At 56.9% G+C, this 17,189-nt stretch overlaps 1 protein-coding gene across 1 annotated transcript; it reads right to left on the bottom strand.

The window, feature by feature from the left end:
• Window positions 1–1,834: 1,834 nt before the first annotated feature.
• On the bottom strand, window positions 1,835–16,586 carry PRR35 (proline rich 35). Its single transcript, XM_063171469.1, has 3 exons — window positions 16,229–16,586; window positions 3,794–5,505; window positions 1,835–2,765 (listed from the first exon to the last, which is right to left on the bottom strand). The coding sequence occupies exons 1-3, from the start codon at window positions 16,445–16,447 to the stop codon at window positions 1,835–1,837; spliced, it is 2,862 nt and encodes a 953-aa protein (XP_063027539.1). The 5' UTR covers window positions 16,448–16,586.
• Between the last annotated feature and the right edge of the window lie 603 nt (window positions 16,587–17,189).

The following is a 17,189-nucleotide window of genomic DNA, read 5'->3' as shown; positions in this document are numbered from 1 at the left end:
GGGTCTTCTCACCTTCTCTTGTGGGACCAAGGCCATGCTGGGAAGCAGCAGAACATGGCTCATCAGGAAGATGTGGAGCTGGCTCAAAAGGACAACACTGAACATCTCTCTGAATATCCCCCTTTCCCCCGCCCCACACTTTCCTCCAGAGAGAAGAGACCAATAACCCCACAAGGGCCCTGTGCCCTAAGCAAATTCTTGCAGTGAGAAATAAACCCCTTTGATGATGTGGAAGCTTTGTCCAGAGAGCAATCAGGTGAGAAGGGCCAACTCTTCATTTGTCTGGGTCCATCAAAGCACCTGGGAATCCCAGGTCCCACACAGGGCCTTGCCTTCTTCAGCCACTGCAGTGGCCCACACTCTTTGGGCCCAGAGTGTGCAAAGCTCCTGGGATGTGCTGTATATGTCCCTTATTTGTGGCTTTGCCACTGTCTTCTTTGTCCTGCCTTCCTGGCCCCCATCCCAGAACTTCCCATTTCAAGGAACAAGCCACCAAGCTGGGGGAGGACCTGGGTGCTAACAGAACACCCCACCATGTCCTGAACACAAAGCGTGAATGGGAGAGGAATTGCTTCTCCAGGAAAGCACTGCAGGGAGGGACTCCAAGAGTTCCTGACCCAAACATGAGGGCATCCTGAGCCAGACCAGATGTATCTTACAAGGGTGGTGGGGACAGGAACGTGTGACTGCCCTGCAGTGGGACCCAGTCTGCCCAACAGAGTCAGAAACCCCCAGTGAACACAGGGAGAATGTTTTGGGAAGGCCAGTGCTGATCCCACAAGCAGCCTGGATGGTTGCATCTCCAGTGCTCTGTCTCAGGGTGGTTGCTCAGCATTGTTTCAGCTTGGAACAGGCCAAGTTTGTCCCTTCACAGTTGTTTTTGGGGTTTGTGTTCCTTGAGCTCTGTGGTTCACAGCAGCATCCTTCTCACCCTAATTCCATTTGAGGGATTAGGACTAGTGGGCAGGAGCTCCTGGGAGCTGAACTCTGCAGGACTGGGCCCTTGGGGAGGAACATGCATCATATCTGCATGGGGAGAGAGGGAGGGAAAGTCCTTTCTGTGTGAAGGCAAAAGGAGGACCAGGACACTGGATGGTCAGTGGACAGGAACAAGTCCCCACAGCCCAGCATTGGCAAATGGCCTGGGCAAGAGAGCTCAGGAGCCAGGTGTGGAGCTGGTGTGTCACACTTGTGGAGCTCCTGTGTCACACTTGTCATTGTGACTGGCAGGATGTTCTTGTTCTCCACAGTGCAGAAAACTCTTGGCCTCTGGGGCAATCCAGGTGGCCATCTGGTTCCTGGCTGTGATCCTCCAGCCTCTGTGAGACAAAGCCACTGTGTCTTTGCTCTGTACAAGGTGACAGCCATGGTCTGTTTGAGCACAACCTAGACCAAGGCTCGGCCCTGTGTAGTCCCTCCCCTGTCTACAGATTGTGGGAACTGGGTGGCAAATGTCCCTGAGTGTCCCTGATGAGAGGGCTGGGTGAGCCTTTTGATGAAAGCTTGGTGCTTTTGGCAGTTTTCTCTTGGTGTTTTTAGCAGTTTTCTCTTGATGCCTGCCCCTTTCTAAAGGAGTTCCAGGACTGGAGTGCTGAGGCTGGGAGCATGCAGAGCCCAGCAGCGCTGTCCGTGACACACTGGGGAGCACAGGGACTGGGTTTTTACACCTGGTGGATTCAGCCAGGGGAGCCACTGGAACCCCACACTACGTGGTCCCAGCCAGGCAATGGTGGAGCTTTCATCCACGACGAAGAGGAGGAGTGGAGAGGTGGGATGCTAAGAAGTGAAGCATGAGGTGGTCAGTGAGATCCAGGAGCTTTGGAGCAAGGTGAGCTTAGGGGTCAGCATGCAGAGGGCTGTGGACACACACGGCGTCGGTGTCGGCGGGGAGGCCGCAGGACAGGGAGCGCTGCACGGCCCGGCAGCCCAGGGGCCCATCCTCGGCGCCGGCCGGGAGCTGCGGGCCCTGCGTGCTGCTGGAGCGGCCATCAGAGCAGAGCAGGACGCTGGAGTCTGCCTCGCACTTGGTGGGCCGGCTGTAGTAGGGCTCCATGACGTGGCGCAGCTCCAGGGGCACCGTGAGGGGCAGCACCTCGGCCTTGATCACGGCGCCCAGAGGGGCCTCGGAGGAGGCCGCCCGCAGGCTCTCGGAGCGGCTCATCTTGATCAGCAGGTCGATGGTTTTGTTCTCGGCCTCCAGGAGGCAGTTGGGCAGCCCCTCTCCATCTCCAGCCTCCCCGGGGGCCGGGCATTTGGTGAGGGGCCCTTGGTCTTTGCCCTGAAGCTTCTCGCTTCCCAGGCTCAGGTTGCAGGGCTCCTTCTTGGCCTGCTGGACCTTCTCCAGACCTTCAGAGGATCTCTTCACCGACAGGTCCAGCGGTCCCTCGTGGGGTTTAGTGGCTTTCTCCAGTGCCTGGTGGATGTGGTAGAGCTCTCTTCGGATTTTGACCAGCTGGTCCCTCAGCTCTTTTTGCCCAGGGGTGTCCTCCTTTGCCAGATCAGACAGTTTCTTCTCCACCTCTTGGTACTCCTCCAAGGTTTTGGACAGGTCCCCAATAAGCACGGTTGTGGCCTCAGGGCCTGTCATGGCAGAAGTCTCTTGGGGTTGGCTCTGCTTGCAGAGGCCGTGGTCCAGGGCAGCACCCACAGAGGGAAGGACTTCAGTGTCATTGCCCCTCTCTGGTTCCTCAGGCTGGCCTGTGAGGACATCTGAGTACCAGTGGTCCAGGGCCTTGGGGATGTGGCCAGGGTTGGCCCTTGGACCACTGCAGAGAAGAAGTAGATACAATCAGTAGGGGAAAAGACAGGAAAATCCTCACACTTATGTCCAGGGCCAGCATTGCCAGATTAGCCAGGTTTCCTCCACTGGCTGCTGCCAGTGTGAGACCCTTCCAGGAAGGGCTTTGGTCAGAGGGGGCAGAGCCCTGGCTGGACCTGCTCCTGGTGCTGCTCTCCCGGAGGAAGGTGGATCCTGGCACACACTATTTCATGGCACTGACAAAGGGAGAGGCCAGCCTGGAGAGATGGTGCTGATCCCACCTCAGCTAACCCAGCCTGGGTTCCCCCTCTTCTTGGAGCACTGGAGAATGTTGATGGAAATGACTGTCCCACAGTCCTGAAGGCCCAATTGCAGGGAATCTGTCCAGCCAGCCTGAGGGCATGGAAAGGGCACATGGAGATAGAACACCAGAGATCTTCTCCACAGAAAGCTCCTCTGGGTGTCAGAGCTGTGGGTTTACTGTGACATTTTTCTTGGAGCCACAGCTGGACTTGCACAACCAGGGGAGGAACTGAAATTCTGTTTAAAGGAGCTGTGCACATTTCTAGCCCCAGGTAAAAGGAAATGTTTGGGAACGTGACCCTCCTTCTGGGCTTTGAAACCAGAAGGTGAATCAAAGGAATGCAAATGTGTATGTTTAAAAATAGACAATGATTGCCCCAGCAAACCTGGGATGTTTGGAGACACAAGAGGTGCTTTCCTGGTGCCTGGGGAGCACAGGTCCACCCCACACAGACACCACATCACCTCTGGCTCCATATAGATCAGGGGAAGGCAAGGGACAGCAAGTGTGACATAGCTCAGGTGCTTGGCTGCACCTGGGGGCTTTGAGGCCCTGGAGGGCAGGGAGCTCTGCTTGGGTGGGCACTGGTGTGGACCACCAGCCTGAAGAGTGCTCAGCTCCCTGGGACTCATCCCATGGATTAGAGGGAGGAACAGAGAAACAAGAGGATATGGAGATAAACAGTGACAACCTGAAGTGAGGAGGAGGCAGAGAGACCTCAGGCACCTTACCTGCTCTGGTAGCTGAGCTTCCCAGGCATCATCCTTTCGGGTCCTATCAAATCCAGCCCATTGGCAGGGAACTTCCTCTTCAGCAGGTTTCTTGGAGGGCTGCTGGTCTCCAGACAGGTCACCACTGGCAACTCTGTCTTCCTGACACTGCTGTGAGTGAAAGCCGCATCCTTCATCCCCACCACGGTTTGGTAGATGTCAGTGGCTGACTTCTTGCGTAGGTTGCTGAGGCCCAAAGCTGGGTTGCCCTCCTTCTCCTGGGACAGCCATTTCTCTTCTTCTTCCTGCCCCACCATGGCAGAGTGGCTGAGCTCAGAGCCTGGCTCCTCCCGGACACCTTTGGCCCAAGGAAAACTCGTCTTCAGCACGGGAACTTTCAGCAGCCCGGGTTTGTTTGGCTCACTGGAAGGTTTGGATTGGGGTGGTGTGGGCAGGACCGAGCCCACCAGCTGCTGGGGGTCTGGCTTGCTGGAGGACATCTTGCTCTCTGTGGAGCCAAAGGTGTGCTCGAAGAGCAGGGGGTAGTAGAAGCGGGGCAGGAAGGCTGAGCGCTCGGGGCTCTGCAGAGGCTGGAAGTGAGAGGCATGGGGGTGCATCAGCTGGGCTGTGGAGGCCAGGAAGGGCAGCTGAGCCAGGTGAGGGTGTGCTGTCGTGCTGTTGGCCATGGTGGGGCTCAGGTAGGAGAAGAGACTGGGGTTCAAAGGGTAGTTAATACCCAGCAGGGAGAGGTTCAGGCCCTGAGGTTCGTGGTAGTCGCTGTAGGCTGGAGGGGGGTAGCACGGGATAATGTTGCTGTCGGTACAAGGTGGGGAGACCTCAGGTGTGTTCCTTCTTTGCCCATTTGCCACCAGTTTCCACTGCTCCATCAAGATCCCACCACTGGCCAGGCATTTCTTTGGCACTTTACAATGCTTTGGCTTTGCATCTAGATCAGGGGAGGCCATTTCCCTGCTCTTCATGACATGGTTCTTGAGAGAGAAGACATCTGTGATGATGAAATCGGGCTCCACCTCCTTGCAAGGCTTGTTGTCCCTCTTGTTCTTGAAGCCGAAGACCAAAGTGTTCACTTCTGGTTCAGCTGGGTCACCTTGGCAACCTGGCTCTTCATTTCGCTCTTTCTTATCCCTCGCATCCATCTCCCTCAGCAGGCCAGCAACATCCTCCTCCTCCTCCTGGAACTGGCCCCCCTCCTCAGCAGCCCCTTCAGCAGGCAGGATCTCCACCCCAGCCATCGGCTTCTCCTCGTGGCCATCCCTGCTGGGGACCTGCCTGGCCCGGGCAGAGGCTCCGGGGGTGGCTGTGGGGTCACAGGTGTCCTGCTCGTCCCGCCGGCCCCGCAGCCGGGAGCTCTCCGTGTGCAGAAGCCGCAGCTCTGGGTGCAGCAGGTTGCCCTTTTTGTAGGGCCAGTCGGACTCGATGAGGAGGGACAGGGAGTTCTTGCACAGGCTGTACTTCATGTGGTTGTACAGGTGGGACTTCTCCATGCAGGTGAAGGGACACTGGAAGCATTTGTAATTGTAGGGTTTGCCCCATGGCCTCGGGATGTAGTGAGGCTTCTTCGGCTTCCTCTCCTTGTGCTTGTAGACCGAGGTCAGCTTGCAGCCCCCGTCGTCCTTGGACATGGTGGAGGCTGCCTGGAGGTGGCTCCTGGTGGGAATGGAGGGGCACGGCAGGTGAATCTTCCCACGCCTGTCTGAGAAGCACAATGTGCCCTGGAAGAGGGACAGCATGGAGGTGGTGAGCTGTGCCTGCAGCTCCCAGGGAGATGGCTCTGCTCTGTGGGCACCTCCTGGCCCCAAACAGGGGAGCCTCAGTATGGAGCTCCAAGGTTTGAGAATTAAATCCAGGCTGGATGGAATTTTTGATGGAATTCTTGCCCAAACCCTGCAGGTATGCCTGTATACACTGATCCCATTATCAACCCTCTTCTCTGAAACCACCCCAGAGGAAAAGGAAAACAAACACTATTAAAGGCGTTGGAGCTAAACCACCTCAAACTGACATTGAGGTGCCCAGGTGACCTGTCTGGCCAGCCACAGCCTCTCTGGGGCAGTCCCAGCTCAGCTCAGGGACCATTTCCCTGCTGAGGGCAGGGGATAAAAGAGAAAAGTCACAGCCCCAATACCATGCTGGTCATGGACTCATTTGGCTTTGCCGTCTCCTGGGGTAAGGCAGTGCCAGAGCCTACCAAGGTGTTCCAAAGCTCTGGCACCAAAATTGCTGCAGAGCTGGGCTAAATTTGAAACCTGCAACCCTGCATGTGAATGTGTGATCCAGGAGCAAAAAGGGCAGTGGGACTGATGGAGTGGATGGGAGAGGCTGCAGACTGCCTGCCTGAAACCTGCTGGTACTGCTGGAAAAGCAGAGCAGCCTCCCTGGCCCCGTGGGACTGACACTGTCCTGTGACAGAACAGGGATAATCTGGCCTGGAAAACCAATCCAGGCTAAACTACACCTCCCTCACTTCCTGGTGGTGCCAAGATCAAAATGTCCAGCCAATATCCCTCACAGGACACTGACACTGGGCTGCCCCCTCTGTGCTTCCCACCGCAACCTCCCTGGGCACAGCAGTGTCATGCATGTACCACAACCTGGCCGATACCAGCTCTGAGGTGGGCAGGAGGCACAGCTCCCCCACTCCTCATCTCACAGAGAAGTCAGACTGCAGCAGCACCAGTCTGGAAATTGGGCTCCTTCACAGATGACCAAGCAGTCACAGGACACCCAACCCCAATGCAAATGCCTGTGTCACCCCTCCAGACGCTGCTTTGCTCTGGAGGGACTTGCCAGCTTCTCCTGGGGAGAGCAGCGAATTTGAGGGCTCATTCTGTGTGTCTGGGGCTCATTTCTCAGGGGCCAAACCCTTCCCCCACGTACCAGGTCTCAGGGTAGAGCTCTGCCCCAGAGACCCTGCAGCCAGGCTGGTGTGGGAATGCAGCGCCCAGAAAGAAAAAGGCCAGAAGCAGCTCCAGATTGGCACCAATGTGGCAGCTGGAGCCATTTGGGGAAAAAATCTGCTCCCTGGCTTCTGGGAAGAAGGAGACAAGATTGGGAGGATGGGAAGGGAAACAGCATGTGTCTCTGGAACTTTGGGCAGCTGGGACTGGGAGTTGCCTGGGGCCAGGCCCCGGCAGTGGCTCAAGAACCTGACAGCCCTTGCAACAGGCCCTGCTCCCCAGCAGCCTGGAGTGTGCCTAGCCATAGCCCACATCCTTCTGCACACAGTCTGGGGCTTCCCTGTGGGGCTGGGGCACCATTGCAGCTCCCAGGGCAGGGGGATCAGCACAGCAGGGCCAAGGGGCTGGGATCAGAGTGGGATGGGCAGAGAAGGAGTCCTGCAGCAGCACCACACCAGAGGATGGATTGCCACATGGCTCCATGGTAGTGCTCACCTCCCATGGCTGGATGGCATTGCTGCTGCTCCCCTTAGTGAGCCCACACCTTGGGGCTGGCCTCTTGCCCTGCAGCCCCACTGCCCCGTGCTTTTTTCCCTAATCATCTGCTCCAGGTACACAGGGATATTCTGGCTGCAGTCTGCAATACCAGTGGCCCTGGTGGGGACAGTCCTGTGGGGACAGTCCCACCAGCCCCATGCCCGGGCAGTGGCTGTGCTGAAGGATGCTCCCATGCTCTGGTACCCACTCTCCTCACCAGGGGCACCTAGGGGCATCCCTTTCCCCTGGGAGCATGTTTGTGTGATAGAATTACCTGCATAGAACCCTTTCCAATTTCTGTCTGAGGTTTGACATCAAACAAGGGAGTATATCCCACCTGCCATGGGGACAAGGAATGAGCCACACTGTGGCTTTCCCTGGGGCTGGCTGAGCTGCAGGCAGGGCTGGGGGACAACTCCTGCATGCCCACGATATGGGCTGAGCTGGTGCTTGACCCTGCCACTAAGACCTGCTCATGCAGAAAATAGGCAAAACGTCCCCTTGTAATGAACCCACATCCCCTGGGATGCGAGGGGGAGCCCCCGGGGTGCAGCCCTGACCTGCAGCAGCCCAGGCTGGTTTCTCCCATCACAGTGGGAGAGAGCTTGGGGCCTCCTGCCTGCAGGTTCACCTCAGCACTCCCCAGTGCCCGCGGGGACATGCCTGTCCTTCGGCCCTCAGCCACGCTGTGTGTGCGTCACGCCTGTGAGCTGTGAGAGCTTCACACACGCTGCGCTGCCCGCGGGAGCAGAGGGGATGCAGCAGCGGCTGGGCAGGATGGGCCCCTCCGAGCATCACTCCCTGGCTCCAGCCACTGAGCCTGGAGTGCCCTGAGCATCCTGGACCTGCCTGTCCCTGGTGCCCTGCCCCTTGTGACCCTGCTAGAGGGTGAGAAACCAAGAGTGGCGGAGCGGGGAGCTGGGCGCCTCGGCCCCGCTGCGATGCACGTCGCCTGTTTGCAGGTCAGTTGAACAAACATTTGCTGTTTATGTGCCAGAGGCAGATTAAATCTTTGCTGGAAGACTGGAACTGGTTGTTCCATTCCTGCACACCTGATCCTCCTCCTCCAAGGCTGCTGCAAGAGCCGCGTGTTCCCCTCCTGTGCCCGGTGGTGCAGAGGATGGCAGAGAGATGTCCCATGAAGGGACAGGCAGCTCGGCTGCTTCCACATCCTCAATGCTGCGGAGAGGAGCAGCAAGGGAGGAGAAGGGGAAAGAGCAAAAAGGAAGAATGTAGAGAGTGGGGAAATGCCCTGCGTGTGAGGCAGGCGGGCTCCGGCATCCCCGGAGCCGGCTCAGGCCCCGCGGAGCCGGCAGACAGGCGTTGTGGCTCCTGGTTGCTGAGCAGTTCCCGCACCAGCAGATCTTCGTGGTCTGCTGAGTCTCTCTCTGCCACAACGCATTATTTCCAGTGGGCTGTCAGCTGCGGCGGCGGGGGCCGTGCCTGGGGGCAGCACCGCGCACCTGTGCCTGGGAATTGCAGCATCCCCGCTCTCCTCCCCGGGACCGCCGAGGGGAGAGGGGCACGCTCCGATGGAGGGAGGCGAGGGGAGGAGAAAGAGAAGGGGAGACAAAGGGAAGGAAGAAGAGGGAGATGCCCACGAAAGAGATCTGCAGTCCCTGGTGCTCCAGTGCTTAAAAAATACAGGCCTGGTCTCCAGGGACAGGGATGCAGAAAGGGCACACAGCCACTGGGGCAGCTGAGCCACAGCACCTCAGTTGTCCACCCAGCTCACATCTCAAATAACAGCCAAAACTTGATTTCCAGCATGTAGGACAAGCATCTATGGTACTGCTCCAATTTTCCTAACCCATCAGCCATCCCAGCAGACCTGGTGCCGCTGGAGGAAGCACAGAGAATGCACATTCCCACTCTGAATCTGCAGGAGCTTCTCTGGAACCTGTGGAAATGTTTAGCTCCTGAAGCACGTGTAGCCCCATCCCCATGCTGCAGCAGGGAGTTCTTGGCACACCACCCAGAGCTTCATCCTCCAGCTTGTCCCCACAAGTCTCAGTTGATGCCCCCCAATTCTTTCACTGGTAGAAGCAGCAGCCATGGTCCCTGTCCACCCTCCAGACACATGGCTCACCACCACAGCCCTGCTTCACCATCTCCTTTCCAGACTGAAGCTGGACACAGGGCCAAACCCTTCCAGATCCCATTCCCTTTCCTGAGCCTGCTTCTGGTGTGTGGCAGCCATTTGCCGGAAGGGGCTCAGTCCAGTGGGCTTCCTGCACCAATACAAACCCTCTCCACCCCTAGGTGGGCATGGCAACTTGCCCTGATCTGCTTTTGCAGACTCCCAAGAGTTTTTCTGACTGGAACAAAGACCCCATCTCTCAAACTGATGTCCTTTCTTTGCTGCTGACCTCCAAGTGCTTCAGTGCTGACTGGGAGGCTGCCAGGGAGCTGCAACGCTCCCATGGAAATTGGCTACCCTCAACCTTTCCCAGATGGCTGTAGGACATGGCATGAAGGAATGGGCTCAGGAAAGGCACTGAAGTTCTTCTTCTGTCAGTGTTGTAGTGATGAACCTCCTGCCTTGCACCTCGTCCTACAGCTGAGGATTCCTGTGGTCTCTGCTTCTACCCTCCACAGGTGGGATTTCACTGGTGGTGCCCTGCACACCCAGCACCAACCACAGCTTCCTTCCAGGCTGTCCAGGCCGCTCATTTCCCGAGGCTCAGCATCACTCCAGTCTGTGTGGCCCTGGCATTGCTGTTTGTCACCCAGGGGTGCATTGCCCTGGTGACTGTGCCAGGACAGGACAGCGTGGAGCAGAAGCATGGCCATTCGGTGGGATCTCACACCAACCCCACCAACCTTCCTGCTCCTGCCGTGACTGGGCTCTGCCTTTCTGGAGATTCCCGTGGGGTTTGATCCCGTTTTCCGCAGCGCCGGGGCTGGGGCAGCCGGGCAGCGGGAGGGGAGCGGCTGGGCCGGGAGCCGCTGATCAATGCGAACCACTTTCCCTACACTGCACGCTTTTGCCGCAGGGGCTGCTCGGCTATTAGCGACTATCGGGTCCCTTTTCCTTTTCATAGCCCGGAGTGGTGTGATTTGAGCTTTTAAGCGTTTATCGGAGCTGGGATGAAGGCAATTGGCCACGGCAAAGCAGCAGGCGCTCGGCAAGAGGAGGGAAGCGTGGCTGGTGGGACTGGGAGCTCTGCCCTCCCCAGCCTCACCCTGTGCAGCCGCTCTGTGAGGGACTGAGGCCATCCCACCACCCCTGCCTCTGGCTCCTACATCAGCAGCTTTGGAACTATTCCCACCTCGAGCTGGGCCTTCCTCCAGCTTGATCTCCATTCTTGCACCAAAATCTCTTCTCTTCCCAAAAGCACGTCTTCAGAAGAGCTGGGGTTCCCTGTCTCCTCCAGTCAATCTTTCCATGTCTGCCCACCCACCACATCTTCGTGTCCAGGGCCAGAGGCAAGACAAAGTCAGAGTCATGGTCTACAAGTACGACAGCATTTGGATTCCCAGCCTTTGGGTTTCCAGCGTTGGGAGGGATCTGGAGTTTCTGGCTGGGGAAGCTTAGCTCTCCTCACAGGTGGATTTTGGTGAGACCCGAACCCCAGCCCAGACATGGGGTGGGTCCATCTTTGTGATCATTGCTGCCTTTGGATGTGCAGGTTGTCTGGCATCTCCTTCCTGTCCTTGGGGTGTCCTTCAGCCAGATGATGAACGTACTCCCCATAGTCACAGCACCTCCACACGTAAAGATTTCCCTTATTTTGTGTCAAATCTTCTCCCATTTGTGCACTTCCTCAAGGAGTGTTGCTATGTCTCTGACCTCTCCTCCAGCCTCCACCCACAAAAAGTTGGCCTGAAGGCTCCCTGTGGCAACCCCAACACCCCGTGAAAAGCATTCAACCAAGTGACAATGCGCTGGAGTCATCATCGTCTGCCTGTGACACTCACAGCACAACTCACAGGCTCCCTGAGAGATGAGATCAGGCCGTCACAGCCTCCAGGCTACTCTCCAGAGACCTGAGGGTCCCTCACCACAAAGGGCTTTCCTCCCACAGCCTTTCCTGCTGCGAGCCCTTCGGGGCAAGAGGCAGGTCCTGGTGAGGAGATATCAGACTGTCTCTCCACATTATATCAGCCACTCACAAAGCTTCTGCCTCAGCCCCACTCTGGGAGCTTCCTACATCTTCCTCCACCTCCACTCTAGCTGCTAATGGAGCCTCAGGAGACCACAGGCTCCCGGCCATGGAGTCAGCAGCTCATTGGCAAAATGATCTCCAAACTTGTGAAGACATCATCAATGTCCGAATGAAAACGTGCAGCTGGATAGAGGGGAAGGTGTCTGTGCAACCCACGAGGATCAGCAGTGGGGTTGGCATGCAGGGATGTGCAGGGGAGGTGGTGCCCAGGCTGGCATGGTGAGCATGGGCAGCTGGAGAGAACTTGGGGGGCTTAAGAAGTGTGAGCAGCTGGAAGGGGAATGTAGGTCCAGCCATCCTTTGTGCTAAGTCTGTGTCATGCCTGTAATGTGCAGGGCTTTTCTGTTTCCAGATAAAATTCCACAGCTCTTTCCAGTTTCTATCACCTCTGAAATTCCTTTCCCCACTTACAAGTTTCTTCTTCTCCTGCTGGAGGAGATGGAGCCAAGGATGGCTCCCACTGCCTGTGACCACCTGCACGGGGAGGTTCCCTTTCAGCCTCTGGGGATCTCCAGAAGCTCTTTCTGGTCACTGGCACCTGTCCCCTCTGTGTGCTGTGGCACACCAGCAGCAGTCCAAGACAGCAATGTGGGGCTCAACTCTGCCCTGATTACCAAAATCCACTTCTCCTGTCCACCATAGACCAAACCACCTGAGTGTCCTCAGTGTGGACACAGAGGTTAGATCAGCTCTCTGCCCCCACCAGCACAGGTCCCCAGTCTGGGTGTGGACAAGATTCCACCTCCTCTGCCACCTCCCCTGCAAAGCAATGAGCTCTGTCGTACACTGAGGTGAATTAGTCACCCCTTGACCAAATTGAAGGCTCCCTGAGGCTCCCTGAACTTCTACAGCCCAGTTCCTCCTACTAGAAACGTTTTCATCCACTTTACATTTATCCTTGGGCAGTTCACATTCCATACATGCCCTCCACTTTGCTTCTCCTGGCCTGGCAGAGCCCAGCTCTTTTTGTGTCTCTTTAGGCACTCCAAAGATGGCCAAAGGTTCCCATTTTGATACAGCCTTGCTCTGCCCTACCTGCTGTTCTTGTATTTGCTGCTCAGGTGTCCTGCTCCACCAAATCACTCTCCATCTCCCAGGTGCACCTTCTTGCAGTTCAGATTTACCCCAAATCCTCTGGGGACAGGAACAGGGAGCCTTCACCCCTGCTCTGCCTGCCCCCTCCTGCCTTGCAGCCCAGCCCTCTCCTGCTCCTGGATGTGCCCATTGCTGTGTCCTCACTTACCCTTTGCAGCAGGAGAGGAGCTTCACACAAGGACATCCCAGGTGTTTCCCTCACCCTTCCCTGTCCCCATTCTTCCTGCTATCTTCAGAGCCTTTCCCATCCTCTCCTCTCTTGGTCCAGCTCCTGGCAGTCAAGGTCCTGGCCCTGCTCATGTCTTGGATGTGGCTCCTTTCCTGCAAAGCTGCTTTTTAGCTCATTTGCCAGGACAGGCCCTGCTGCAGGGGGCTGCTGCATCCCAAATGCAGGACTCTACCATTCCCTTTCTCCAGCTGGGAGCTGGCACAGCCCATTGAGCCCGGCAGTCCAGCCAGTTTTTGACCCACCTTGCCTTTACATTTCCAGTTTGGTCATGAGGACATTGCAGGAGACCACATCAAGGGCCGTGCTAAGGTCACCTAAACAGGATCCCTTTCTCTCCCTCCCCTGTTTAGGCAGTCTGTGCTCTCCTCACAGTGGGCAGTTGTGCTGCTCTGGGAAGATTTGCACCCAGAAATCCACCCTGGCACCTTCTTGCCATCCTTGAAGATGGAAAGTACTTCAGGGAGGGCTCACAGCTGTCCCAGAGACCAAGATGATGTCTGGTTCACTCTGAGTGCTCACTGATGGGTCTGAGCCCTGTGTGCTGCAGGGCCAGGGGCCACTGTGTCCCTGCAGGGACCCCTGCACGTCTCAGCAGAGACTGGGATGGAGCTAGCAGTGCCCACAGCTGGCCCTCTTGGGGCTGTCTGGCTTGGGTCAGTGTCCCCAGGGCCTTGCAAAGCAGAGCATTGCTGGTGGCAGCACCCAGCCCTCGTTTGGGACCACCCCAGGCAGCCAAAGAAGTTAGCTCAGTACATCCTCAGCACAGACCTGACTGCCAGCACACACTCAGTCACTGCCTCCCCCGATGGACTCTCCTGCCAGCTCAGGGGGCAGGAAAGGGGACCACAGGTCACAGGGAGCACACCTTGCACAGTGCACCCCTTTGTTTTCTTGGCTGGGGTGTTCTCCCAGGGAAATCCCCAAAGATCCTCCCTCCCCTGAGTCACAGGACAGGTCTCTTTGTAGCCATAGCATGGCCAAGATGGGGCTGTGATTTCAATCCCAGAAAAGGGGGTTGCAATGCTGGGGCCCCTCCCAGGAGGACATGGGCTTATCCTGCTCCTCCAGCCACCTATTTTAGGATGGAGGCATTTAAATCATGGCAAGGTCCAACTAGCCACCAAGGACCTGCCACCTGCTAAAGACTTGTTATGTTTAAGGTTAAAGCCAATAAAATAAACTGGGAAGGGGGGGCTTGATATGCTGTGGGCAGTTTTGTGACCACATCCATGAAATCCAGTTCACTGCACAATCCATTTCAAAATAGGAACAACCCCTGCTTCTCCTTTCCCTTCCTTAGGAGAGCACAAAAAATTCCACCTGCCAAATAAAAATCTAAAGGGAAAATGGTTCAAGGCTGGTTGGGAGAGCCTGGGGACAGCAGGGAAACTGCAGAGCAGAAAAGCTGGTTGGGATGGGCTGCAGGGAATGTGGAGGAGCTCTGCCAGGCAGAAGCCTTCTCACAGGGATGGGACAGCCTGGCACAGGGCCAGCACACAAGGACACCCAAAAACCCTTCAGGAGAGGAGCTCAGACTGCTCCTGGGGGATACAGCTCCCAGCAGAGAGGAGGGAGGAGGCTGCTCTGAAGGGACACAGAGCACACCAGGCGCCACATCACACCCTGAGCACAACACACCTCTTTGCAGCCTCTCTGCAGGCAGATTTCTCTCCAAAACATGTTTTTCTTCGTATTTATTTTTATTCTTTTATACATATTTATTCTTGGGCAGGACCCCCTGCAGTACTGTGGGCAGCAGGCACCTCTCTACCTTCTACCGGGTACTTGGTGTTTGCTTGGGCTCTTAATGCAATTAAGGGTGGTGCTGCCTGCTGGGATCCTCCCTGTGTTTCCAGCTCCATTGCACCCCAAAAATGGGCTAAGCTGAGCTGCTCAGCCCCTGACCCCACACCGTGGCTGCAGGGTGGGGACAGGAGCCGAGGGCGCTGCTGTGACGGGAGGCAGAGAGGGCAGGTGGCACTTGGCCACCAAATTGCCCAGCGAGGTCTGCACTGGCCGAGGGATGACCAGGAGGAGTAAGAAGGGCCCGAGGCAAAGCCACCGGGAGGAGGCAGGGATGTTATTAGCGGCGCAGGAAGCGGGAATTCAGCTCGTTAGGCTGCGCTGTGCCGCAGGACGAGGTGGAATGGCCGTGCAGCCGCATTCCTGCGGGTCCAGCGCTGCACACTGCCGGGAGCAGCAGCTGTGACAGTCCCCGGGATGCCTGTGCAGGAAGGGGTCTGTCTTCATCCCCCCTCCAAACCGGGATCCCCCTCCCTGCCTCTGGGTGGGGCAGCTGTCTGAAATTCCTTGGGATCTCCGGGAAAGAGTGAGAAGACCTAAGGGAGTGAGGAGTGCGCATCCACAACCTCCCGTCCCAGATTTTCATGGAGGGGAACCCAAATCCTCGTCATGGAGGAGTGAGAGCAGGGCAGCAGCGTCCAGTGGGCACCAGAAACTTCTCCCAGGGTTTGCCACCACCCTGATGCACAGCTGGGCCTCACTGACCTCATTTCCTTACCTTTTTTCAAGAAGCCCCTGACTGCTGTGGACTACTCTTTCTAATGTGACCTTTTGATTTAATTGCCAAAATCCCTACAAACACACATTCCCTGGCGTGAGGAAGTATATTCCTAGTTGACACCATTAAGGATCTCAGTAACTCACCTCCTCTGGCAATTCAACAACAGCTCAGTTTAGTTTTCACTTCCTTTAAGAAGGATTTAGAGGGAAACAAAAAATGGATAACAACTATAATACTGTCTCACTGTTAAATTTCCCCTTTCCCCTGGTTTGTATTTTTTCACAATTGCAAACACGCATCACATCTCCAAATCTACAGAAAACCATTGATCTTTTTGATTATTACCCAAACGTGGAGAGGTAAATTTGTTAAAATTAACCTGCCCTCTATGCCCTCCCAGGCTGGTTCCCTTTTCTCAATGTATCCTTTCATTTTCCGGTGGGGAAACCAGTCAGACCTCTGCAATCACCACACGGTCACGGGGAAAGCATCCAAAATCCTCCACAAAGTTTCTATTGTCAGGGACTCGCGTGAGCAGATCCCCGGTGAAGGCAGTCGGACGAGTCATTAGGAGAGCAACCCAAGCAGAAAGGCCCCATATGACCTCCCCGGTGCCGAGTGCCTTTAAAAATCAGGAGTTACACGGCTTGCAAAGAGAGCGGGGAGCGGGATCAGAGAGCATCACTTGGGAGCACTCGGCTCCCTGCTCCCAGCGGTTTGCACATCCCGGGCACCGGCTCCTGCTCCCGCCCGTGCCGTGGCACAGGGTCCCCTGGGCACCGCCAGATGCCCAGAAATTTATTTGGGACAGTGCATAACTGGCAGGAGCAGGCAGCTTTTAACAGGGGGTTGTTTTCCGCTCCAGTCCTCGGTGGGTTTTGTTCCCTGCCCAGACCCGCAGTGAGTCTCTCTGCTGCCTCCAGCGCCGTCCACCCTCCGCCCACCGCATCCCTCCCCAAAACAGATTGAAATGTCAGCACTTACAGCTCGGGCCCCGTCCCGGCGGGGTCCCTGCTCAGGGCCGGGGGGCTGCGGGGAGGCTGTGGGAGCGGCCCGAGGGCTGTCCCCCCCGTGCGGGACACAGCGTCCCCAAAGCCCGCCGAGGCGAGGGGCAGCTGATGTCCGGAGCCACTCCTGAGCATTTACAGGCTTGTTTGCAGGAAACATCAAACTCGGCAACAGAAGCTCCAGCCCAGGAGTCATCGCCCCCGCCGTCCCTCCCCACCCTCTTGCTTGGTCTCATTTGTACCGATTTGCCCCGCAGGCTTCGCGCTGATTTGCCGTGTCCCTGGCAGGGCTTCGACCGGGGAGGGGGAGCGGGAGCAGACGGGGAGCGGATCGGGGGGAGCAGCCACGGGGAGGGTGGTGGGGACCAACAGGAGCCTGGCTTGCCAAAAGCAGTTCAGACCTAGAAAAAGCTTTAATGTGCACAGACGGAGCAGGCTGGAAGCAAAACCAGCTGGGCTGGAAGAGAACGTGCTCGGCAAGAGGCTGGTTTGGGGCTGGGTGCGTGCGTGGCTCCGGGCTGGCTCCTTGCTCCAGCCCTCTGCCCCCGGAGGCAAGGCAGAGAAGGGAGGGGAAGGTTACATGTAAAAATTCCCCTTCCAACATCAACTTTTCTTATCGACAAGTGATGGGCATGATGCCAGCCTGGTTTTCTCCGGAATTAATGATTTACCTGCTCCTGCCACCACCCTTGCCCTGACATCTCCCGCACCACATCTCCGGCTCAAGATCCCCCTCGATGCCACGAGATGGGTCCTCTGGAGCTGGGACAGTCTCACCATCATCCTCACCTTGTGCCCACCCTGGAGCTGATACCATCACTGTACCCTAATGCCCTGTGTGGGCTGAGCACCATCACCCATGGAGAGAGACAGAAGCCCCATGTGGGGGTGATTTGGAGCTTGAGTGCTTCCCTTCTCCCCTTGCAGGTCCTTTTCTC

Source organism: Melospiza melodia, chromosome 18 (genome assembly GCF_035770615.1).
Source record: "Melospiza melodia melodia isolate bMelMel2 chromosome 18, bMelMel2.pri, whole genome shotgun sequence".
In the NCBI taxonomy this organism is placed as follows: domain Eukaryota; kingdom Metazoa; phylum Chordata; class Aves; order Passeriformes; family Passerellidae; genus Melospiza; species Melospiza melodia.
Note: the sequence above shows the minus strand (reverse complement) of the source record. Positions and strands in the feature narration are given on the sequence as shown.